Source organism: Microcaecilia unicolor, chromosome 9 (assembly GCF_901765095.1).
Source record: "Microcaecilia unicolor chromosome 9, aMicUni1.1, whole genome shotgun sequence".
Classification (NCBI taxonomy): Eukaryota; Metazoa; Chordata; class Amphibia; order Gymnophiona; family Siphonopidae; genus Microcaecilia; species Microcaecilia unicolor.
In genome coordinates, this window is record NC_044039.1 from 5,555,845 (window position 1) to 5,580,952 (window position 25,108).

Here is a 25,108-nt window from a genome sequence, read left to right on the forward strand (position 1 = left end):
TTTTCTATGTTTTGTTTTATTTCTATTTATCACCTCTATTTCTCACAAATTACCATTTAACTACTCATAACGTGGAACCTCTCTGATTGCTCAGCCATAAAATGTCCTTTGTTTTTCATGGGTTGAGCTTTCCATATGGAAAGGACCCACTTTCCTACTTCAGAAAAACATGTCAGTTTGAAATATTGGAGACTTAGGCCATGGCTTCAGCACAGAATAACTTACAGTCACCGTTTATCAATGCTTGGAATGAAGGCTGCAAATATTGCACTTGTCATACAAAAGGGGAACCAGATGGCTCCAAAAAAAATTTCAAATATTAAAGGATAGAGATAGATAGATAGATAGATAGATAGATAGATAGATAGATAGATAGATAGATAGATAGATAGATAGATAGATAGATAGATAGATAGATAGATAGACAGACATCACTCACTGATTCTTCATGATAATAAACTATGCACAAAGAGGATTATAGAGGTATATAAAATAATGAGTGGAGTGGAACAGGTGGATGTGAAGCATCTGTTCACGCTTTCCAAAAATACTAAGACTAGGGGGCATGCGATGAAACTACAGTATAGTAAATTTAAAACAAAATCGGAGAAAATGTTTCTTCACCCAACGCGTAATTAAACTCTGGAATTCGTTGCCGGAGAACGTGGTGAAGGCGGTTAGCTTGGCAGAGTTTAAAAAGGGGTTAGCCGGTTTCCTAAAGGACAAGTCCATAAACCACTACTAAATGGACTTGGGAAAAATCCGCAATTCCAGGAATAACATGTATAGAATGTTTGTACGTTCGGGAAGCTCGCCAGGTGCCCTTGGCCTGGATTGGCCGCTGTCGTGGACAGGATGCTGGGCTCGATGAACCCTTGGTCTTTTCCCAGTGTGGCATTACTTATGTACTTATGTACTAAAATCAAGGACTTAAAAGGTATTGAGGAGAGGTGTGACTACAGCATGCTTGAAGGTGTCTGGGACGGTTGCAGTGGAGAGAGAGAGGTTGAGGATATGACATATGGAGGGGGTGACATACAGTTCAAACTTCTCCTACTAACCTACAAATGCACTCAATCTGCAGCCCCCCACTACCTCTCTACCCTTATCTCCCCCTATGCTCCTACCCGAAACCTCCGCTCACAGGACAATTCTCTCCTCTCTGTTCCCTTCTCCACCATCGCCAACTCCAGGCTCCGCCCTTTCTGCCTTGCCTCTCCCTATGCTTGGAACAAACTCCCTGAGCCCATACACAGAGCCCCCTCCCTGCCCATCTTCAAATCCTTACTCAAAGCCCATCTCTTCAATGTCACCTTCGGCACCTAATCATTTTACCTCTATCCAGGAAATCTAGACTGCCCCAATTGACTGTCTGCACATGTTGTCCATTAGATTGTAAGCTCCTTGAGCAGGGACTGTCCTTCTTTGTTAAACTGTACAGCGCTGCGTAACCCTAGTAGCACTTTAGAAATGTTAAGTAGTAGTAGTAGTATTGATATAAATAAGTCGGTACCATTTCAAATTCATAAAGGTAAAGAGCATCCTTAGACAGCTCCTTGCTCTTGGCCATTTTGTAGAGGTTAGAGTCTGACTGATTCACTGAGTCTGTGGACAGGTGTCTTTCATACAGGTGACCATTGCCGACAGCTGTCTGTCATGCAGGTAACGAGTTGATTTGGAGCATCTACCTGGTCTGTAGGGGCCAGATCTCTTACTGGTTGGTGGGGGATCAAATACTTATTTCCCTCTGCAGAATGCAAATAAATTCATATACTTTCCACAATGTGATTTTCCGGATTTAATTTGTGATGTGCTATCTCTCACTGTTACCAATAACCTACCCTTCAATTATGGGCTGCTCATGTCTTTGTCAGTGGGCAAACTTACAAAATCAGCAAGGGATCAAATACTTATTTCCACCACTGTATAGAGAGAGAGGTATAGGGCGGTCTTAGTTTAGATTGACTTTTAAAAGTAGGAAGTGTATTGCATTTGGTTTTGAATTATGTAATTCATACTAGTAGTGACTTCCTGGTAGAACTTGTAATCTCTGTTTTCATAGGTCACTCTAGGGTTACCATTTTTTGTCCCCCAAAAAGGAGGACACATGCCCCGCCCCTACCACACACCCCACCCAGCCCCTTTCACACCCTCGCTCTGCCCCTGTCACATTTTCCCCTCCCCCCTGTCACATACCCCGTCGCCCCCCCTCCCCGTCACCCCCCTCCCCTTACCTTACTACTGCCCTGGTGGTCTAGTGACCTCTTTGGGGCAGGAAAGAGCCCCCTCTTTCCTGCCCGGAGCGCTGCCCTGCATGCATCCTTCCTGTTGGTGATCTCGGCGCCGATTCAAAATGGCCACCGAGAGTTGAAGTCTCGCAAGGCCACTTCAACTCTCGGCGGCCATTTTGAATCGGCACCGAGGATCACCAACAGGAAGGATGCATGCAGGGCAGCGCTCCGGGCAGGAAAGAGGGGGCTCTTTCCTGCCCCGAAGGCAGAAGAGGTCACTAGACCACCAGGGCACTAGTAAGTAAGGGGAGGGGAGGCTAGCAATCTGCCCGTTTGTCCAGATTTCTGGGCAAACGGGCAGGCTGGCAGGCCTTCCACCCACCAGCCTGCCCGTTTGTCCAGAAATCCGGGCAAACGGGCAGATTGTCAAAACCCGACCGGTTGCCCGGACATGCCCTCAAAAAGAGGACATGTCCGGGTAAATCCAGATATATGGTAACCCTAGGTCACTCCTTACATGTGACCCTTTTCCCTCTTCTACACAGTCTGGCCTAGGCTCTCCCCGCCCCCCCCCCCCCCGCCTTCTGTTGGTGAAGGTTCCATCATCCATGTGTAGCAACAACACAGCTCCAATTGCACCTGCCCCCTGCTGTTCAATTGCAATCTGTCCCCCATGGAGGAGGAGAAATCATAGGGGGGGCAGGATAAACTTGCCTGCCTGATGCTGCTTCTGTAGGGGACAGGATGGCAGATAAACTTTCATGGTGGCTAAATGTGGTCTACAAGCCCAGTTTGTGGACTGCTGATCTAAACTGGATTCCACTTTTCCTTACAAAACGTGGGAGAAACATAAAGGAATCCTGTTTAGAAGGAATGGATCCAAAGAAGCTTAGCGGAGATCAGGAAGCAAAACTGGTAACTGGGAAGCATAACCAGTGCTAGGCAGACTCCTACGGTCTGTGCTGGGATCGTGGCTGAATAGATTTGGATGGGATCGAATGGAGCTGTTCAAGGGCTTCGACGTTAGCTTCAGAAATTTTAGAACAAGGACAGTGCTCTGTCTGGGCTTATAATCAACTGCCAATACGTGAAAAAAGAAATAAAACTATTCTTAACTTGCCAAACTAGAAGCAATAAATAGGGTCTCGACATGGTCCATGTTTCGCCGTCTCAAGGTACCCCAAGGTTATGCTTTTAAATATGAAGAGAGTCCCTCACGCTTAGAGCATCTTGTTCAGATCAGAAGCCTTTATTAAGTTTGGCACTTTTGGGCTATTGCTTGAAGTATTGTGCTATGATTATAAGCCCGGACAAAGACAAAGACCATTGAGTCTATGATTGTTCGCTGTACACATATGAGCACATCTTCTAAAATTTCTGTGTATATAATAAACTTTACACAGTACTACATTTTGGAATTGGAATTAACTTTATTGAAGGATTAATAAAGACCAGATATATTATCACATCATACCCTATTTAATGAGTTTATCTTGTTGGGCAGACTGGATGGACCGTTCAGGTCTTTATCTGCCCGTCATTTACTATGTTACTCTCTGGGGTTTCTTCATGGAATGTTGCTACTAATTGGGATTCCGGAATCTTGTAACTCTTTAGGATTCCAGAATCTTCAGAACTTTTAGTCCAAGAACAGTGCTGGGCAGACTTCTATGGTCTTCGCCCTGATTGTGACTGGATATGGATGGGCTGGAGTGTAAATTTTAAGGGGCTTCGACATTAGCTTCAGAACTTAGTACAAGAACAGTGCTGGGCAGACTTCTACGGTCTGTGCCCTGAGAAAGGCAAGGACAAATCAAACTCGGGTATAAAGTATCACATACCATGTAAAATGAGTTTATCTTGTTGGGCAGACTGGACCATACAGGTCTTTATCTGCCATCATTTACTATGTTACTATGTTACTCTTTGGGGTTCTACATGGAATGTTGCTACTAATTGGGATTCCGGAATCTTGTAACTCTTTAGGATTCCAGAATCTTCAGAATTTTTAGTACAAGAACGGTGCTGGGCAGACTTCTATGGTCTACACCCTGAGAATGGCAAGAACAAATCAAACTTGGGTATACATATAAAGTATCACATACCAAGTAAAATGAGTTTATCTTGTTGGACAAACTGGATGGACCATACAGGTCTTTATCTGTCATCATCTACTATGTTACTGCTATTCCTAATGTCAACCAGTTCTCCAGTGCTATGCTAGAAGATAAAGTACATTTTACAAAAACGAAGCTGTCTTTGGCACAATGCAAGTACTATAGAGAGCGTTAGCAATAAATTTGAGACACTGAGATCATCCTGCACATGTCCTGGCTTAGGAGTGAGGATCATTCCTGCCATGGTATGCGCAGAACTAACCCACTTGGAGAAACTGTCCCCGAGATAAACTATTTGTTACCTCACCCTTTGTTGTTCTTCTGATTGCAAAGCCAAAGAACTGCTTAATACACACATAAGGCTCTACTCATTATGTAATAAGTAATGTAATACTCTGTCTTTTGCTATAACTATCAACCCACTGCTTTTTTTTCACTTTGCTCATTCCTAAGGGATGAAAAAGGGATTGCGGAGTGGGTGACAATGAAACAGGTGACTACAGGAAACAGAATCAATTTGAAAACAAGGGTGCACTGTTCCAGAAAAAATGCATTCTGAGAGCTGGCTGCCCCCCGAGTTTCTCCCCCCAGTGGCCGATCTGGCATAAGCAACACCTTTCAAACTCACGCTTGAAATTTCCCAGGCGCTGTGTCTTTGATTGCGGCCCAAGAAAATAGAAGGACATTGGACCACGTGGTCTTTCATAATGTCATATTACTTAAGAGCTCTAAAATGATGTCATTTTTATAGCCATTTAAGGGCGTTTACAGTGAATGTGTCAGATCAAATATATAAGAAGGTACAAGACACAACGAGAGCTATTGAAAAGTTATTCTGCAGGGTATTCAGCTCAGTGGCGTAGCCACAGGTGGGCCGAGGTGGGCCGGGGCCCACCCATTTAGGGCTCAGGTCCATTCAACAGTAGCACACGTTTAGTGGTAGCTGGTGGGGATCCCAAGCTCGGCCAGCTGAAGATTTCCCCCTGATGGTAATGAAAACTCTACGATACCAGCATCTATGCAATTTCAGTTTTCAGCGCATGCCTGCTGCAGACTACCAAGGTAGAAAGAAGCGTTTTCCCGCCAGCTGAGATATTTTTTTGGTGGTGGTTGGGGGGAGGGAGAACACTTGGTGCCCACTCACTTCTTGTTTAGGCCCACCTAAAATCTGTTGTCTGGCTACGCCCCTGATTCAGCTATTGAACACTGCAATAGTAACACCCTTCAGTTTATGACAGGAAGTACAAACTCCTGTTTGATGCATTTTAGCAGTCATCAAACCAGTTCCTAATGGGGTCAACATTCAAAGCGATTTAGGGGCCCTTTGATAAAGTTGCGCTGAAAAAATGGCCTGCGGTAGTGTAGACGCGTGTTTTGGGCGTGCACATAATCATTTTTCAGCACACCTGTAAAAAAAATGCCTTTTTTAAAAAACATTTTTGCCGAAAATGGATGTGCGGCAAAATGAGAATTACCGCGTATCCATTTGGGGTCTGAGACCTTACCGCCAGCCATTGACCTAGCGGTAAGGTCTCACACGGTAACCAGGCGGTAATGGTCTACGCGTGTAGAATGCCGATTACTGCCCGATTACCACCTGCACGCCAAAAATGAAATTACTGCAAGGGCCACGCGGTAGCCAGGCGGTAACTCAAAATTGACGCATGTTGGACGTGCATAGGCGCCTACGCGGCTTAGTAAAAGGGCCCATTAACCAGGCCTCTCCTACCAGGTTACATCACCTGCTCACGGCTATCTGCTGATATTCAGCATTAACCAGGAAAAGCTGATGATTATCAGCCCTAACTACCTAAGCCAAACTGGCTAATGAGTAGGCAACACCGGGACAGAGTCAGCACTTAACCAGTTAAATACTATATTGAGCCCTTAACCAGTTAACTTAGGAGCCCTTTTAGAAGGCAGTGGTAAGCCCACGTGCTGTCCAGTTACTGCCGGGTTAGTGAAGGAGCACTTACTGTCGCCTCAATGGGTGGTGGTACAAGCTCCCCCTGCATGGCCATATCTTTTTTCAGTCTTTTAACCCGCTGTGGTAAAAGGACCCTCAGCACCCGTGCTTTTTTTTGTGCTGGTACGCACCGGTACAGCGTACCAGCACCTTTTTTTCCTAGGGTCATCTACCCGCCCTTAGCTCCCCAGCCCTGCTTTCCATTCCTGCCACCCGCGACGCCCCTTTTAAGCCCCCATTGAGTTCCAGTGCCCCAGCCCCACCTGCCCACCCTTAGCTTCCTGACAGCCCCCCCACCCCCGCAACGCGTTTAAATCTTTTATTATTTTTGTTTTACGTGACGTCGCAGTGCCAGCGTTAGTGAGAGGACCAGGCTCACCTCCTCCTGCCTTCCCTTTGTTCCCTCTCAGTGTCCCGCCCTCGCGGAAACAGGAAACTACATCACAGGAAGGTGTACACGCATTGATTATGAAATAAGCTAATTTATGCATGCTTAATCTAGGTGCAGATAGTTACACCTCCTTGAGAAAAGGTGCCTATATGTCTTTATAAAATTGCACCTGATTAGGCCTCTTGCCCTCTTAAGCCAGGCAACAACATCTTATAAAATTACCCTCTTAAGAGCAATTCTATGAGCTGACAATTATAGGACCATCATGTATCAATGCTTAGAATAATAGTGTTTACACACACATGTGTGCACATAGGCACATAACTCTTCTGTAAATACCCACTTAACTACCAAAGAAGGTATTTACAAAGGAGATGTACACATGGACAGAGCATGGATGGGGCTGAAACGTTCCAACAACAATACAACAACAACAACAATCATTTCTAAAGCGCTACTAGGGTTACGCAGCGCTGTACAATTCAAACATAGAAGGACAGTCCCTGCTCAAAGAGCTTACAATCTAAAAGACAAGAGAACAAACTAAAGACAAGTGAACAATCTAGAGGACGAGTGAACAGTTAATCTGATAGGGTGGATAGATTGGGGTATTTTATATTTCCCCACATATTTCCCCACATAACTTGCAGAATACGGTATGTTATGTGGTTACTGCAGGTGCTACCACTTACCCCAACTCTATATCTTGCCACTAGTCTCTATATATATATATTGTCACAAGAGGGCGCACATATGCTCGCTTGAGGCTGAGAATCTGCTACTATGCCACCTGCTGGTTGTAGAGATCCAGGACCTCCAGCTCCAGAGAACGCACTCCCTCTCCCCTCCTGGAGTCAACCCGTCAATTATAAGGTACATGGTGTTAAGGTGCTCAAAGCGGCTTTAACTTCAGTAAATATTCAAATTAACACAAGATGCTTTTCTGCAGCTTAGTCTGGATAAGGGCTACAGGCCTTCTCTTACAGATTTGCAATTCCAGAGCTGCCAAGGGGGCCGATCTTCCAAGCGGGAGATTTAGGGCCCGCCCATAGCTCCACCCCACTCCTCCCACAGCCCCGCCCAGCCCTGCCGATTCACGGCCAGGGGGCACCAGAAGTGGCCTCCCTTTCCAGCAGCAGCAGGAGGACGTTTTATGAAGGCATTTCCTGCGATTGCTGGAAAGGTAGACTGTTCAGCGGGGCGATCGTAGCGGAAGTGCAGGGAATGACCCACAGAAGTGGGAATCTCCCGCTGAAAGCAGGAGGCTTGGCAGGTGTGCAATTCACGGATTTCCAGAATCACTCTAGTGTGTCACAGGGGTAACCCCCTTCCCCCCTTCAGCTTTTCTTGCAGCCGTCTCTCTTTTAAGAGACATCTTTTATCTGTTTAGAATCTATTTTCAATCAATTATGTGAAGTTAATAAGGTAACTATTTTTAGAATCGTTCACTGATTCTTCAGGTTTTGTCTGAACTCAGTTAAATGTGATCCACAATGAACTGCAATGTTGTAGCAGAATACAAGAATGTATCGGTTTATGTATCTTTTACCAAACTCTTTTCAGAGGTTGCTGCAACCATCCAGTTCCAGGCTGGGTTTTACTCCTCATAAAACAAGCATTACCGCATATTCCAGACCTCTAGCATAGGGCTTTCCCCTTTCCTGTCATGTTCGGTCCTTTCTGGCACCTGTTCTGGGCTTGGGGACTCCCTGTAGGAAATTCCCCTTGTTGCTCACTGTGGCTATGTCCATCTACACCTTACTCCCCCCTATCTGTAACCCCAAGTGAAATGACATTCATTACTCCCGTCAGGATTTGTCTTCTTACACAGAAAAACATGGCCCTTCCCCAGCTTCAGTGCTGGATATTAGAGCACGTCCCCCGATACCACTTTTCTGAGGGTACCATCATTTGGAACACATAACGATCCTTGTGCTTTCTTTTCCACTAGCCCAGTGGTTCCCAAGCCTGGTCCTGGAGGCACCCCAGCCAGTCAGAGTTTCAGGATACCCATAATGAATATTCATAACACAGATCTGCATGCAGTGGAGGCAGTGCCTGCAAATCTCTCTCGTGAATATTCATTGTGGGTATCCCGAAAACTTAACTGGCTGGGGTACCTCCAGGACCAGTGGCATTCCTAGGGGGGGCGGTCTGCCCCGGGTGCATGCCGCTGGGGGGGTGCTGCGCGCCACTGTCCTTCGTTCATTCCATGCTCCCTCTGCCCCGGGGGGGGGGGGGGGTCTTTCACGGGGGGGGGTGTCCTTTCGCCAGGGGGGGTCACGCTGCATCCGGGGGGGGGGTGCTGCACCCGGGGGGCGGGGCGCATCGGCGATCCGCCCCGGGTGTCAGCCCCCCTAGGAATGTCACTGTCCAGGACCAGACTTGGGAACCACTGCCTTAGCCCCTGAGGAATTCCTGCCCTGCTTTTGGGTACTAGCCCTAGAAGCAGTGGCTTAGCTATGGGTGGGCCTGGGTGGGCACAGGCCCACCCATTCTTGGCTCAGGCCCACCCTGTCTGGCCTCCAAAATAGTTCAGCAGTGGCTACCTCACTCCCCTCTCTCCCTCTCCTCCAGCCCTGGATCTGGCATTTGCTTCCCACCTGTAGCTCCACAGCACCTGCCTTCTCTGTTCTACCTCAGCACCTTCCTCAGCAGCAGCAGCAGCCGCGATGTATGTCCACTGCCTCTGTCAGATTTCGATGCTTCCCTTTGCCCTGCCCTCACTTCCTACCTGGCAGGACGTGGCAAAGGGAAGCCTGCGGGGCTGGCCAGGTAGTGGATGTACACTGCTGTTGTCGAAAGTACTGAGGTATGAAGGTAGTTTCAGGGAGGGGGGAGATGCTGGGCCTCAGGGAGGGGGGAGATGCTGGATCTGGAAGTGGAGGAGAGGTAGAAAGATGCAGGACAATGGAGGGGGGGGGATTTTGGAAGGCCCACCCATCCAAATTCTGGGCCCACCCAAAATGAAAAGGTCTGGCTACGCCCCTGCCTAGAAGCCCTGACCCCTCCTATGAAGGTAGGTGTCTTCTTTGCTGGCCATTACTGTTCCTTCTGCCAGCTAAGAGACAGAGGAGAGAGGAAGATTCAACCACCTAGCTTCAGAGGGAGCACTTCATCCTGTTAGCTTTCCACTTGGGGCTTTTCTCTCCCTTCCTCCTAAATCTCTGCCAAAACACCTTCCTCGCTCTAGCAGGCTCCACTGCTACTAATTACTCCCAACTGAGCAGAGTGCTGCTGGCTGTCATGCCTCTCTCTAAGGCTTTCTTGGCTCATCTCTTCTGAGCTGACAGGCTCAGGGCCTTCTGGGAAATGTAGTTCTCTTCGACCCCCCAAAAAAAAAAACAACATTCTTATGATCTCATGGACTCTAAGGTAAGTAATATTTCACTTTGCTCGATCCTTCCTTACTCGCCTGGCAAGTAAAGCCTGCTTGCTGGTCACAATATATAGGTGAAAATGTGTTTGTCTGTAGGGTTGCCCAACTGGATCCAGATTCACCTGATAAGGTCGATCCAATCCTGGGTTTATCCCATTGCATGCAGAGACATAGTTTTGATTTCCCCGTTGCATTCCCTAAGAAAAGCAGGACTCCATGCATATAATGCGGTAAACCCAGAATCTGGATTCAGTTGTCTGTTTGTTTGTTTGATGTTCTTTCTGCATTTGGACACGGTACAAGCAAATGCGACAAAACTCTGCCAGGACCATCTTCTCATCTAGGAGGAGGCCAGCAACTGCACTAGGTGGATCTCACCTTCTTTGTATCTTGCTAAGGATGTAAAAAAAATGGAAGCGGTGCAAAGAAAAGCTACGAGAATGGTATGGGATTTGCGTTACAAGACGTACGAGGAGAGACTTGCTGAACTAAACATGTATACTCTGGAGGAAAGGAGAAACAGGGGTGATATGATACAGACGTTCAAATATTTGAAAGGTATTAATCCGCAAATGAACCTTTTCCGGAGATGGGAAGGCGGTAGAACCAGAGGACATGAATTGAGGTTGAAGGGGGGCAGACTCAAGAAAAATGTCAGGAAGTATTTTTTCACGGAGAGAGTGGTAGATACTTGGAATGCCCTCCCGCGGGAGGTGGTGGAGATGAAAACGGTAGCGGAATTCAAGCATGCGTGGGATAAATATAAAGGAATCCTGTGCAGAAGGAATGGATCCTCAGAAGCTTAGCCGAGATTGGGAGGCAGGGCTGGTGTTTGGGTGGTGGGGCTAGTTCTGGGCAAGACTTCTACGGTCTGTGTCCTGAAAATGGCAGATACAAATCAAGGTAAGGTACACACAAGAAGTAGCACATATGAGTTTATCTTGTTGGGCCGACTAGATGGACCGTGCAGGTCTTTTTCTGCCGTCATCTACTATATTACTATGTAGTTGTATCTCACCCAGTGCTTTTTTTGAGGGGGTACTGAGTACCAGCACCTTTTCCACTGTCTGCTAAAATTGACCCCTGGTCCCCAAGTTTTAATGAAAGAGCTCAAGCTCTACACATCAATTCTGCCTTGTCATAGATTCTGTGACTGGTTGCAGGGGTCCTGGCTATTGCGAGGTGAGTCCCTCAGTGATCACCTCATCCCTGAAGGGTGGCCTGACATTTGAGTACCGGCACCTTTTTTGCTAGAAGAAAAACACTGATCTCACCAAAGACATTGTGACATTTGATAGAATCACAGAACTACCGAGCAGCACGTTGTGAACAAAACATCAACATGTACTCTGGGTAGAGGGTGACAAGAACCACGTTTTTCAGTTACAGCCCAAACCCAATCTGGGGCTCAACTTCACCGCTCGGTTTCAACGGAAACTGAAGCCAGAATCAAAACTGGGTGCTACTGTGCCGAATCAGCACTACAGCCCAGCCCAGGTAACCCTGCCCCCACAGCCGAACAGGTGTGGCCTCCCCTCCTAGACCTCTCCCCCTCCTCACCCATAGAACCTTCTCCCTGGCCTATCTTATAATTGGTGGTGGTGTACAGGTGTAGTCGGGGGCAGAAGTGGTCCCCAGTTGGTCCAGCCTGTGCATTCTCCGCTGTTAAAATGGCTGCCACGACCTCCAGTGGCAGTCTTGCGAGGCCTGCTGCTGGAGGCTGTGGAAAGCATTTTGAGATAGGAGCAGTGTGTTATTTCTAGCAAAAAAGGTGCCGGTACTCAAATGCCAGGCCACCCTTCAGGGGTGGGGTGATCACTGATGGACCCACCCCACAATAGCCAGGCCCCCTGCAACCAGTCACAGAATCTATGACAAGGCAGAATTGGTGTGTAGAGCCTGAGCTCTTTCATTAAAACTTGGGGACCATGGGTCAATTTTAGCAGACAATGGAAGAGGTGCCAGTACTCAAATGCCAGGCCATCCTTCAGGGGTGGGGTGATCACTGAGGGACCCACCTCACAACAGTCAAGCCCCCTGCAAACGGTCACAGAATCTATGACAAGGCAGAATTGGTGTGTAGAGCCTGAGCTCTTCCATTAAATCTTGGGGTCCTTAGGTCAATTTTAGCAGACAATGGAAAAGGTGCCGGTACTCAGTACCTCCAAGTACCCACTCAAAAAAAGCCCTGGATAGGAGTGATGGGGATTGCTCCTGCCGATGCCAACTCAAATCTAAAAATGGCTGGAGGTTGCGGCAGCCATTTTGTCCAGGGAGAATGCATAGTCCAAGCCGGGGTCTACTTCAGCTTGGAGTATACCACTAGACCACAACCAATTGTGAGAAAGACCCAGTGGGGGGGGGGGGGGGGGGCTACAGGTGGTGTTGAGTATACCTCTGTTCAAAGGGGAGGATAGCCTGCTCCTATATTCGGAGGGGGGTGGGGGTGGAGAATGCTATAGGGACACAGCACAAGATTTCAATTTCAGACAAAAATGCATCAGGATTTTCAGCCAAAGCCAAAGCAAGCTGAATTCGATTTCTGGCCGGTTTCAGTGCTGAAACCAAAACAGAAATTAAGTTGGCCTATAACCTAGGGTTTCTCAAGGGTTTCTCAGCTGACCACTTGCCTTGAAAAGTCATTGGATGGAATGTCATATTTCCCATATGACAATGGGTACTGGCGTTAGTATTCGATAAAGGAAAATAGGCCTCTCCTTTATTTTTACAGAATGTGCTATAAAATCGCACTTCCCAGATATATAAAGGCAATCGCATAACAAATTGCAAACGTTTACACGTCAATTTCACGCCTAAATGTATAGAACACTGATATTTTCACACCTGAGTGTGCAAATAACATGTGAAAATGCCTAATTGATATTCTAGAAATATGTGCTAAGATGCTATGGGGGCATTCATGTGGGTGGGCCAAAAGCAAGGCAGACGTTTAGATGGGAACTTACAGAATACTTGGAAGATGTCTGCTGCTTCCTACATTTAGGTCCCCTATTAAAGTCAGCTCTAGTTTTCTACAAGGACATTTGGGGGCTCAAGTGACCACATAGAACAGGCTCTCACCCTGCATTTACTGAGGTACCCTAAATGGAGATGGCCGTTGTAGAATCCACCCCCTCCCCCATGTGGTTTTAATAGTGCACACAAAAAAAAAAACACGGCTTGCAAAATACACCTTTCATTTTAAAACGTTTCTTGGGAAACTACTGCCCCAGTTTGCTGGAATCAGCACCAGCTCAACCACTTAAGGAGACAAGGGACAGACAGTCTTAAATGGTGTCATTAACTGCTCATTGTGGTGCCCTGTGTAATTGTTGTCATTGTGGAGTTATACCCAGATCACAAGGACACTGTGCTGGCATGTGGCGTTCAGCTTTTTACAGCGCTCTGCCAGCATCCGTGGCAAGTTGCCATCTCTGAAGGGAAAAAAAAAATTCTTCTGGCTAGCTCACCCCTTATTAACCTGCCTCGAGTTTCAAAACATCGTCTCTCTTGGTATTAACCTCTCGCTACGGGCCTGGAAATGCTCTCAGTTTATAATCAAGTTGTTATTACAGATTAAAAACTCTTCTGAGGCATCAGAACAAACCTTTTTTTCTTTTCCCCCATTCTTGATCATTCTGGACTCCAGCCCTAGTGTGTGCTGCATTTTCTTTTAACATAGTAACATAGTAGATGACGGCAGAAAAAGACCTGCATGGTCCATCCAGTCTGCCCAAGATAAACTCATGTGTATACCTTACCTTGATTTGTACCTGTCTTTCTCAGGGCACAGACCGTATAAGTCTGCCCAGCAGTTTTTCCCGCCTCCCAACCACCTGTCCCGCCTCCCATCACCGGCTCTGGCACAGACCATATAAGTCTGCCCTCCCCTATTCTCGCCTCCGAACCACCAACCCCTCTTCCCCCAACCTGCTCCGCCACCCAATTTTATATCATGTTTCTTGTCTGATCATTTGCATATGCTTAAGTGTGGTAGGCAAAGAATAAATTGGACCTTGGGGACAAGGACAAGGCAGATTTCAAAGGAGACAGGCTGAAAAGCTGCAGGTTGCAAAACCTCACGGCATGTTTTCACAAACTGTCTGATCTTCATTCATTTATGTAACTGTGAAACTGTTTCATACTTTGGTTTGCTGATACAGCAAAAATTAGTACATTAAGGGGGAAGTTATATTATTTTTCTTATTCCAAAACTTTTATTATTGTTAACTAGTCTGAAAGATGATAAAACAAATATTAATAAACTTGAAGCTGGAAGTTATCAAGGTACAGTAAAAGGCGAGCTTATAACACACCTTGATTTACCACAGGATTCATCCACCTGCGGGATCTCAGTACTGCAGGTTGATGAGTTCACGTGGTTAATGAATAAATCTGCTTGTGAGGTGTCATTGAGGTAGCGGTAAGGGTTCCCGTGCTAACCCAGTGGTAACTGGCCAGCATGCGGCACTGCCCAATTACCGCCGGGTGCACACTGGAACTACAAAAATTGAAATATTTTTGCCGTGCCGGAAATGCTGTGCGCTGGGGGAGGGAACTACCGGTGGGCTGCTGCAGTAGCCCGGTGGTACTTCCCTTTTAACGAGCAGTAAGCCTGCATTGGGCTTAACGCCGCTTCGTAAAAGGGCCCCTTTGCCTGATACGAAAAAATATACATGGACAAAAGAATCCCCCTTACAACATAAGTACATAAGTACCGCCATACTGGGAAAAGACCAAGGGTCCATCAAGCCCAGCATCTCTGACAGCGGCCAATCCAGGCTTCAAGCACCCGGCAACCCCCCCCCCCCCCCCCAAAAAAAAAAAAAAATAATAATAATTTTTTAATAATATTCAATGGACTTTTCCTTCAGGAATCTGTCCAAACCCCCCTTAAACTCCGTAAGGCCAGCTCCTGCCACCACATTCTCCGGCAACGAGTTCCAGAGTCCAACTACATTCTGAGTAAAGAAAAACTTTCTCCTGTTTGTCTTAAATCTACCATATTCTAGCTTCTTCTTGTGTCCCCTGGTTCTATTATTGTTTGAAAGTGTAAACAAACGCTTCACATCTGTCCGCTCTACTCTGCTCACTATCTTGTAGACTTCTATCATATCGCCTTTTCTCCACGCTGAAGAGCCCTAACCTTCTCAGCCTTTCCTCACAGGGAAGTTGTTCCATTCCCTTTATCATTTTCGTCGCCCTTCTCTGAACCTTCTCTAATTCCTTTATATCTTTTTTGAGATGCGGCGACCAGAATTGGACACAATATTCGAGGTGCGGTCGCACCATGGAGCGATACAACGGCATTATAACATCCTCGTGTTTGTTTTCCATCCCTTTCCTAATAATATTCAACATTCTGTGCGCTTTCCTAGCTGCCGCAGCACACTGAGCACAAGTTTTCATCGTCTTATCAACGATGACTCCCAGATCCCTTTCTAGGTCTGTGAATCCTAACGCGGAACCTTGCTAAGCCGCGTAAGTGTCTACACATGCCCAACACGCATCAAAATGGAGTTACTGCCCGACTACCGCGTGGCTCTTGCGGTAATTTCATTTTTGGCACGCGTCCAATACGCGCATCTGAAAAATATTTTTTATTTTCTGGCGCACGTAACGGATGCGCGCCAGGTGGCATTTGACGTGCGTAGGTCATTACCACCCGATTCTTTACCGCTAGGCTGGCAGTAAGGTCTCAGCCCCAAAATGGACGTGCAGGTTTTGATTTTGACGCATGTCCATTTTCGGCACGCTAAAAAATGGACTGGCACAAACCCAAAACCCGCGCCTACAGTACCGCAAGCCATTTTTCAGCGTACCTTTGTAAAAGGACCCCCCAAGTGTGGGGTGCTTACCTGCCTGCTGGGACAAAGAACCCGTGGGCCTTTAAACTCTCCCTGTACTTTGTAAATCCCCCTTCACGGAGTTTATTTGTTCTTAAAAAGAAAACTTGTCACAATTCATTATGCCTAGGGAATTCTTATGTTCTTAAAAGCATCTGGTGGGATCTCTACGAATGAATCAGAAATTCTGGATCAGACCTAAGTAAAAATAATGATTTCAATTAATTTCTGGAATGATCTCTACAGAAGGTGGAAAGGAAATATCCCACTACCCTTCCAAAAGTCTAATTAATTAAAATGAGAACCAAAGATATTGGCTGGAGATCTTTAGATTCACAGACTGATGCATGGTGGAAGACAAAGGAATTACTTATACTTTTTCTAGGTTTCTCTTTCCCTTAGGCACTGAACGTTGCATCCTTCAAGAGTGGGTACCATTAAAAAACATTCATCTTCATCACATCATTTTGCCTTTTTCATTTTTAATTTTCTATTTTGCTCAATTATTTCCTCAACGATGCATAAATTAAGCAATGTAGGAAGATTCATGAAGGAAATTATGCAGCTACACAATGAAGATTGCATGGTCCACTGATACAGGTTATGAAAACAATGAGTTTCCGCTTTGCTTGCCACTGCCATGACTGAAACAAGGTTTGCAAAGTAGACACCGGTGTCCTTCAAACAGCCGAGCAATGTTCAGCGTAGGCTGAGTTAGTGCCTTCTTCACATTTCTCTGGTGAAACATTGCTCAGCTGAAGGGCTATTCTGCCACTTTAATTCTTTTCCTATGGCCTTTGTTTCCTCTCTACATACCTCCGGGCAGATCTTATTGCAGACTTTCTGAAGACACTCAGTGATACGGAGTCCTGTGACCGAGTCGACCATATCGGTGCATGTGCAGGTAGTGCAACCATGTTCCCAGGTGCTCCCAATGGGATATACAATGTTCTGATGCACACAGACCTGCCACCGAAAAGGAAAAATATCAATGAATTATAGATACTATTTGGTCAAAGCAGGTAGAATATTGGCAGCAAGGAGAACAGAAAATCAAGAATCTGGTTCACACTCAGAAGACATCAATGGGTCAATATTTAAGCCTCATGGTCAGCAGTTTTTTCCATTGAGATATATTGAGTGGCAGTATTCATAGACATGGTGGTGTTGAATGTATTACAACCCACAGACCACTGCTTAGCTATACAGACAGCAGCTAAGGATCATCATCTATATAGTTAGGCAGAACAGCACACTGCGTTGTAGGAGACAAATCCATACAGCAGCCACCTCTATACAGATACAGCCTTTGACTATTGAGTCGCAAAGTTCATGACAGTTCATATAACCAAAAGCAACGCAATGATTTTTCCTACCTCTAAGTATAAAACATTTCAACAGTGCTGAAACGCTCCCTGAACTACAACTGGAAAAGACTTTAGTTAAATCCAAAACCCCTTCCCTCCCGGGAAAATCCTATGAGCCAGAATTTAAGAGCAAAAGGTGCAAAATTTTGCTTGCACGGGGCTGGTTTTATTAAATGGTTTTCCCATACATGCGGTAGCTGGAAAGCAGGGGACGCTTTTGTAGATTCGGCCTATGGTGTTGAAATTAGATTGCACATCCTGTGCCCGAGGCTGGAATTCCCTACAACTTCAGGATGGGAAAAAATTGCTCAACAAAACTTATGCAAGCATAAACATGTATTAAAAAAAAATAGAGCAGGATTTTTGCCCAATTCTTAAAATTATACCTTAGAAGAAAAAAATCCAGAATGCTCTGTGTAAAACGTTTTGGCTTGCCCAAATGTTTTTTTCTATAGTTGCACGGAAGGAGACAGTCTGGCTCAAGACTTTGCAGCAAGCTGACTCCTATTTGCTTCAACCTTCAAGTGGCCCTAAGGTCTTTAAATAATTGGGCCCTGCTTCTGTATTAAATTAAAAAAATTACAGCACAAAGAGATTGTGGTTTCGGTACATTTAGCTCATCGCAAAAGTAATTAATCCTGATTAGAAAAATCACAACCCTGTGACACCAGTTGTAAAATGCCTGCTTATCATTTTACTAGGTGTTGATTGAGGGGGGTCTGTGTATTTATCCATATGCATAGGTTTCTTTCCACATTTACACCTATGTTTACTAAGGTGCGCTATGGGTGTCTTAGCGCCTTTAATGCACGTAAATGGTTTAAACGCGTTAAACGCTAATGCGCCCATAGAAATGTATAGGCGCGTTAGCGTTTAATGCACCTTAAATTTAATAATGCGTTAGAAATGCTAACGCACCTTAGTAAACATACCCCTTAAAGTCCTATGTACCTGGATGCAGAAGGAGGAATTCATTTGAAAATGACCAACGGAAGTGACGGGGTCAGTTCCACGAGGACCCAACCCACATGGTGTAAAAAGTGTGCAGTGTGTTGGTACAGACTTAACTGTGCCAGCAAACGAAAAGGATGGATGTTGTGTCAATGGTGGAGATGACCCAGTGGCCAAATAAGATAATAGGAAATGGAAGGGGGGGGGGAGGGTTAGGGGTCGTCTCACTTCTATGTTTAGCGGCTTGAATTTAGCTTGCACCTTTTTTTCAGTAGTAACTGAAGGTGAGTTCATTCAGATACACTAGGGCAGGGGTAGGCAACTCCGGTCCTCGAGAGCCGCAGGCAGGTCAGGTTTTCAGGATATCCACAATGAATATGCATGAACTTGATTTGCATACACCGCCTCCATGGTATGCAAATCTATCTCCTGCATATTCATTGTGGATATCCTGAAAACCTGACCTGCCTGGGGCTCTCCAGGACCGGAGTTGCCTACCCCTGGCCTAGTGGTTAGTGCAGTGGAACATGGAATGTTGGCTACTGTTGGAGATTCTGTTGCTACTATTGGAGATTCTAGATGGAATGTTGCTACTATTGAGATTCTGTTGGAGATTCTAGATGGAATGTTGCTACTATTGAGATTCTGTTGCTATTATTGGAGATTCTACATGGAGTGTTGCTGTTGCTACTATTTGAGATTCTGGAATGTTGTTACTATTTGAGATTCTACATGGACTGTTGCTATTTCACTAGCAACATTCCATGTAGAAGCCTGCCCTTGCAGATCAGCAACGCGGCCGCGCAGGCTTCTGTTTCTGTGAGTCTGACGTCCTGCACGTATGTGCAGGACGTCAGACTCACAGAAACAGAAGCCTGCGCGGCCACATTGCCTCCACATGAAATGTTGCCAGTGGAGGAGTAGCCTAGTGCAGAGGTAGGCCATTCCAGTCCTTGAGAGCCTCAGGCAGGTCAGGTTTTCAGGATATCCGCAATAAATATGCAGGAGATAGATTTGCATACCATGGAGGCGGTGCGTGCAAATCTATCTCCTGCATATTCATTGTGGATATCCTGAAAACCTGACCTGCCTGCGGCTCTCGAGGACCGGAGTTGCCTACCCCTGCACTAGGGCTTTCTTTGTCCCTGGTCAAGGGACCACATTAAAAAAAAAAAAAAAAAAAAAGACGCTTGCTTTCTCTCTCATTGTTTTCAGCATAAGTGATTTTGAATATCAACCTCATTGGTTTTAATTTTCACAAACTCTGATATTTTTGATTTTGTATTTATACAAGTCTGTATTACTGCCAGTCCTCTCACTAAACTTCAGCTCCCTGTGACCCAGAGGGCTTGAGTCATAGTGAAAATATTTCTATCCCAGTTCTGATCTGGTGTGAAAAGAGTTTTATTAAACAGGCCGCAGGGGGCTTCCTCACCTTGTCTGGAATGCAGTTAGTCCATGTGCAATCACAGTCGTTGGTAACAGACATTGATAAATATCCAGCCGGACAGCTGACCGTGGAGTTCCTGCAGCTGCACCTGCATTCATATTCATCACAGCACTGAGTTTTCTTCAAGGTTAGCTCTTTGTAAGCTGGACAGGTTGGCCTCACTTCCTGTTTGCATTCTTCCCTTCTGCATGCTATCAAGTATGAAGAGATCAGCATTAGACAGAGCGGACCCTTTCCTCAGAGGAATGTTCCCTGTAACCCCCCACCTCCAGCACACACCTATAACCCCCCCCCCCCCCTTATGAAGGGTTAAACTCTGGTTCTCACCAAAAACTCTTCTCCCCCCCCCCCCCCCCAATAATCAGCAGCTGACGGTCAGCATTTACTTAAATTCTTACTGTTGTCAGCTAGATTATTCCCCAATATTCAGAGCTAGACCATGTCCAGGTACATGGCACTGAATATTGGAAGCAAAATTTGGTGGGAATGGCTGCCAGAGACTATGTGGGTTCCAGCCAATATTCAACCAGGTCCCGCATAAGATATGTGGCCCAGGATGAACATTGGTCGGGACCCTCATAACTATCTTTTAACTTTAAAGCTCCTCTGATCTCCTTCCTGACCTTCAAAATATCCCCTCCCCCAGCCTGTGGAAACAAAGCCCTCCCCTACCCCTTTGGAACAAGCCCACCCCACCTCCACCCCCCCCCCCCCACTCCCAAGGTCTAGGTAGACCCCCCCCCCCCAGGCCTACCTGATGTCCCTGGTGGTCTGTGGGGATCTACCCCTTTTGACTGGCCTTTGCAGGGCCGTGCCTAGGGTCTCTGGCACCCCCTTCAGACTATCAGTTAGTGCCCCCCTGCAGGCTATCAGTTGGCGCGCGCCTCCCCCCCCCCCCCCCCCGGACCTGCCTGGCTCCAAGGCGCATGGAAGAGCCATTTCCTGCCTTCTTCCAGCCCCCGATCCCCCGCTCCCCCGTCGTCAATCATCTCACGTCTGCCCTCAGCTGCCCGATAGCCCTCGTTCCCTTCCTGCCCTCGCCCTACTTTAAAATACTGTTATTTTCCTCGGCGCCGACATTGCAAGCAGCAGCAGGCTCCAGCCTTCCCTCGCATGGTTCTGCCCTCGCGGAAACAGGAAATATGTCAGAAGAGGGCGGAGCCATGCGAGGGAAGGCTGGAGCCTGCTGCTGTTTGCAATGCCGGCGCCGCCCGCTCGAGGAAAATTACAATATTTAAAGGTAGGGCGAGGGCAGGAAGGGAACGAGGGCTATCAGGCAGCCGGGAGATAATTGACGACTGGGGAGCGGGGAAGTCTACAGCTCGCGGGGTGGGAGCAGCGGTTAGGCCCGGTAAGATTTTTTTTACAACTCGATGGCGCGGTGCCCTTGAAGGCAGGCGCCCCCTGCGGTGTTTACCCCGCTTACCGTGTTGGCATGGCCCTGGGCCTTTGGAAACATCTCTCAATGCAAAACACAACTCAGAGGGAAAAAACCTTACACACAAAAAAATGTGATGACACACAAACCCAAAATATGACAAGTAAATACATGACAAGTGATTATTCGCACTCAACTGCCAAATGAGGAAAAAAAAGACCTCAGATAGCCGAACACCAATATTATGGCATTTTTCTGGGCTGATGCTCAATCATTGGTCAAAAACCTCATGGTATTAAGATAAGTGTTTCATTTTTGCTACATTATAATCAAAGGTTGCAGCATATATATACATATATTTAAAGCAATTTTGTAAAAAAAAATTATTGAAAAAATACCAGGGGGATTTTTGACCAATGGCTGAACTCATCATCACAGAAAAATGCCATAATATTGGCGTTCAGGTATCTGAGGTCTTTTTTCCCTCATTTGGCAATTGAGTGTGAATAATCATTTGTCATATATTTACTTGCCACACTTTGCAAATGGCTGCCACAGCGCTACTTAATATTGCTGGCAGCGTATAAACCCTGGCTCCTCCCTAACACCACTCCCAGTGCCGCCCCTAACCTGCCCGGTTTTTTGTTAGGTGGTCTGTGGTGATATTCTTTGGCAATGTCTGCTTAAGTGCCGTTAAATATTTATTAATTTTATTTATTTATTTATTTATTTATTTGTTACATTTGTATCCCATATTTTCCCACCCTTTTGTAGGCTGAATGTGGCTTACATAGTACCGGAGAGGCCTTTGCAGGCTCCGGTGTGAACAAATACAGGGTGATGTTGTGGTAAGATCAAGTTCATGTGGCACAGCCACATTAGGGAATCGGAGAACGGAAGAGTTGTGTTATGTCCATTACGTGCTTTAGTTTGGTTGTGTTGCAGAGAACGGAAGAGTTGTGTTATGTCCATTACGTTCTTTAGTTTGGTTGTGTTGCAGAGATTAGGCATTTAAGTTGGATTGGTAGGGTATGCCTTTTTAAACAGGTTGGTTTTTAGTGATTTCCGGACGTTTAGGTGGTCGTACGTCGCTTTCAAGGCTTTTGGTAGTGCGTTCCACAGTTGTGTGCTTATGTAGGAAAAACTGGATGCATAAGTTGTTTTGTATTTAAGTCCTTTTGCAGCTTGGGTAGTGCAGATTTAGATAAGATCGTGTCGATTCGGATGTATTTCTAATTGGTAAATCGATCAAGTCTGTCATGTAACTCGAGGCTTCTCCGTAGATGATTTTGTGAACCAGGGTGCAGATTTTGAAGGCGATGCGTTCTTTGATTGGGAGCCAGTGTAGTTTTTCACAGAGGGGTTTTGCGCTTTCAAATCGTGTTTTATCAAATATAAGCCTAGCTGCTGTGTTTTGAGCGGTCTGAAGTTTCTTTAAGGTTTGTTCTTTACATCCCGCATAAATTTCATTGCAGTAATCTATGTGGCTTAGTATCATTGATTGTACCACGTTGTGAAATGTTTCCCTCAGGAAGAATTGCTTCACACGTTTGAGTTTCCACATTGAGTGGAACATTTTCTTTGTTGTGGATGCCACTTGGCTCTCTAGTGTTAAGTTACGGTCCATTGTAACTGCGGAGGATTTTCAAGCTGAGGTGCTGGTAAGTGATTTAATTGGCTCCTGCCTGCTTAACTGGGGACCTGACTATTTCATTTGCATGAACGGAAACCAGTGTGGAATAACACCATTATGCCTTTCATGTGTAAACCAGTGACCTGGATGAGTAAGGAAGCAAAACATCAGTAGGAAAGGCCAACTTCCAAGGAACGACCCTTGACAGGTAAATCAACCATTGGCTCTCAACTGAATGTAAAAATGGCCCTTTGCTGAGCTCAGAATAAAGGTTCCGCCACAAAAGGAGTAGGTTCTCATTTCCCAAATTCAATCTCTTGCCATAGAGCCCAGTGTAAACTTTCCTTTTGAAAATCTGAAGCCTCTGGAATGGATATGATGGGAGCAGCTGTCACCTCTGGAAACCAGTCTGCTATACAGCAGTGAACACATGGTTGTGCAGTGGTTCAAAGACAGCCTGAGGATTTTATTTTTTGCCTCTTTCCCGTGTGAACATGCAGATTCCCTGCCTCGCTGCCTCTCTCCAGAACCTCTCATCAGTGGAATGTGTGCAGAAAATATGTTGCCGACCTGGTATAACTAAGTGATGGGCCGCACAAGGGCGAGCAATGATCTTTAGCACTGTCTCAGCTTTCTATCACGTATGTACGTGTGCTTGCCTCTCTCCCCTGCAGACGTATTTCTGACCTGTTCAAAACATCCTTCATCTGTTTAGACTGACAGAAGACCAGAGGCCGATTGCCTGCCAGTGTAAAAAATCAGTGCAACGTTCATAGTAACGTTGTAACAGTCGATAACAGCAAATAAAGACGTACAGGATCCATCCAGTCTGCTCAACAAGATACCCCCTTGCATATGATATGATACAATTTTTATACTTGATCTTGATCTGTCCTTGTCATTTTTGGGGCACTGGCCTTACTACCCCTCATCTAGTGGAGTTGCCCTCGAAACCCACTCCAGCCCACTCAGCAATGTTGCCAGGTAGTCATGGAAAAATAAGTAAGTTTTGCTTAAAAAAAAACAAGCACAAAAGAAGCGATATCAGTTCCTAAAAATAAGCCCAATTTTTTATGTGTCTTAAGTAGAGAGGTGTGGTAGCCGTGTTAGTCCACTCTTAAAGGTTATCAATAGAAATCAAACAAAATAAAACATGGAAAAGAAAATAAGATGATACCTTTCCGATCTGAGGAAGAAGGGCAACCTTCGAAAGCTAATCAAGAAATGTATTAAGTTATGTCCAATAAAAAAGGGTATCATCTTATTTTCTTTTCCATGTTTTATTTTGTTTGGTTTCTATTGATAACCTTATGTGTCTTATAAATTATGTCCCAGGTGTCCGAAGGGGCGATGCATGTTGTGATTAACTCTTTCCATAGCCAATGAGGAAACGAACGAAAGAGGACAGGAAAAGGCGGGACTGAGCACCGGCTGTTGTCCCAGCGACAGTTGTGGGCAATGGGTGGTATATCAAGTCAAATAAAAGAAAAAAGAACAAGCCCCCCCCCCCCCCACCCAAAAAAAAAGCTACCCACGAGTTCAGAAGAAAAAAAAACGCAACTTCATAAAATAACAAGACCAAACTCGCGGGAATTAAGCTTGGTTGGCAACACTGTTACTCAGATCCGTCTACTGAACAATCAGAATGTCTTCCCTACTGACTCACCAGTTCCTGTGGCTCTTTTTCTTTGCAGCAATTAGCCATGCTTGGCTTTGTGTTATGGGAAGGCAGGTTGCACTAGCAAAACCTTGGTACTGCAAGGCATGATCTGTAGGTATTTGTTAATCACATTACTTGCTGCTTGTAAAAAAAAAAACAAAAAAAACAGGAATGTTGAAGGAAAGACAGCAAGTGTTTGCAAATGCCCGGAGAGAGGGAAGAAAGCCATTATAGCAAAGTGGTTATTTAACCAGCGTGAAAACATTCAAAGCAACAAGCACAGAGGGCCTGTCACTGCTGGAAAGACAAGTTGGATGAATGAACAGCAACCAGACTAGTGCAGGAATCACACCTTTTAGGCATCCCACACCCAAAAACTGTTTAACCCCTCCTTACAGGATTAGTGGGCTGTTCAAGCAGAAGAATTTGATAGCTCTTATTTTGCATTCTGAATTACAGCATTTCATTTCTCAGAAGCTGCTGTTCAAACCTGCTGGAAGTTCCTTCCGCTTAGCTACTCCCTTCGTTAGGAATGTGAAGTACGTAGCTGGGCTGTTCATCATCAGCATCCCAGCACTGATTCAAGTGCAATAAAGCAGTAGGACTGGGGGGCAAGTTATTTTTTTGCAGAGAGGGGTGTGGTCATAATCAAAGGTGTTCAATGTTTATTTCTGAAAAGATAAGGACACTTGATTTCAATTACTAAAAGCAAAGAAACTGAAAAAAAAAAAAAAACCCA

The 25,108-nt window shown here is 45.7% G+C and overlaps 1 protein-coding gene across 1 annotated transcript in view; it reads right to left on the reverse strand.

The window, feature by feature from the left end:
* VWF (von Willebrand factor) overlaps nucleotides 1-25,108 on the reverse strand; it is a 235,651-nt gene that overhangs the window by 37,254 nt on the left and 173,289 nt on the right. The window contains exons 42-43 of the mRNA XM_030215570.1: nucleotides 19,684-19,889; nucleotides 16,747-16,896 (exon numbers count right to left, since the gene is read on the reverse strand). Of these exons, the coding sequence (XP_030071430.1) occupies nucleotides 16,747-16,896; nucleotides 19,684-19,889 (356 nt within the window). The remainder of the gene's footprint in view (nucleotides 1-16,746; nucleotides 16,897-19,683; nucleotides 19,890-25,108) is intronic.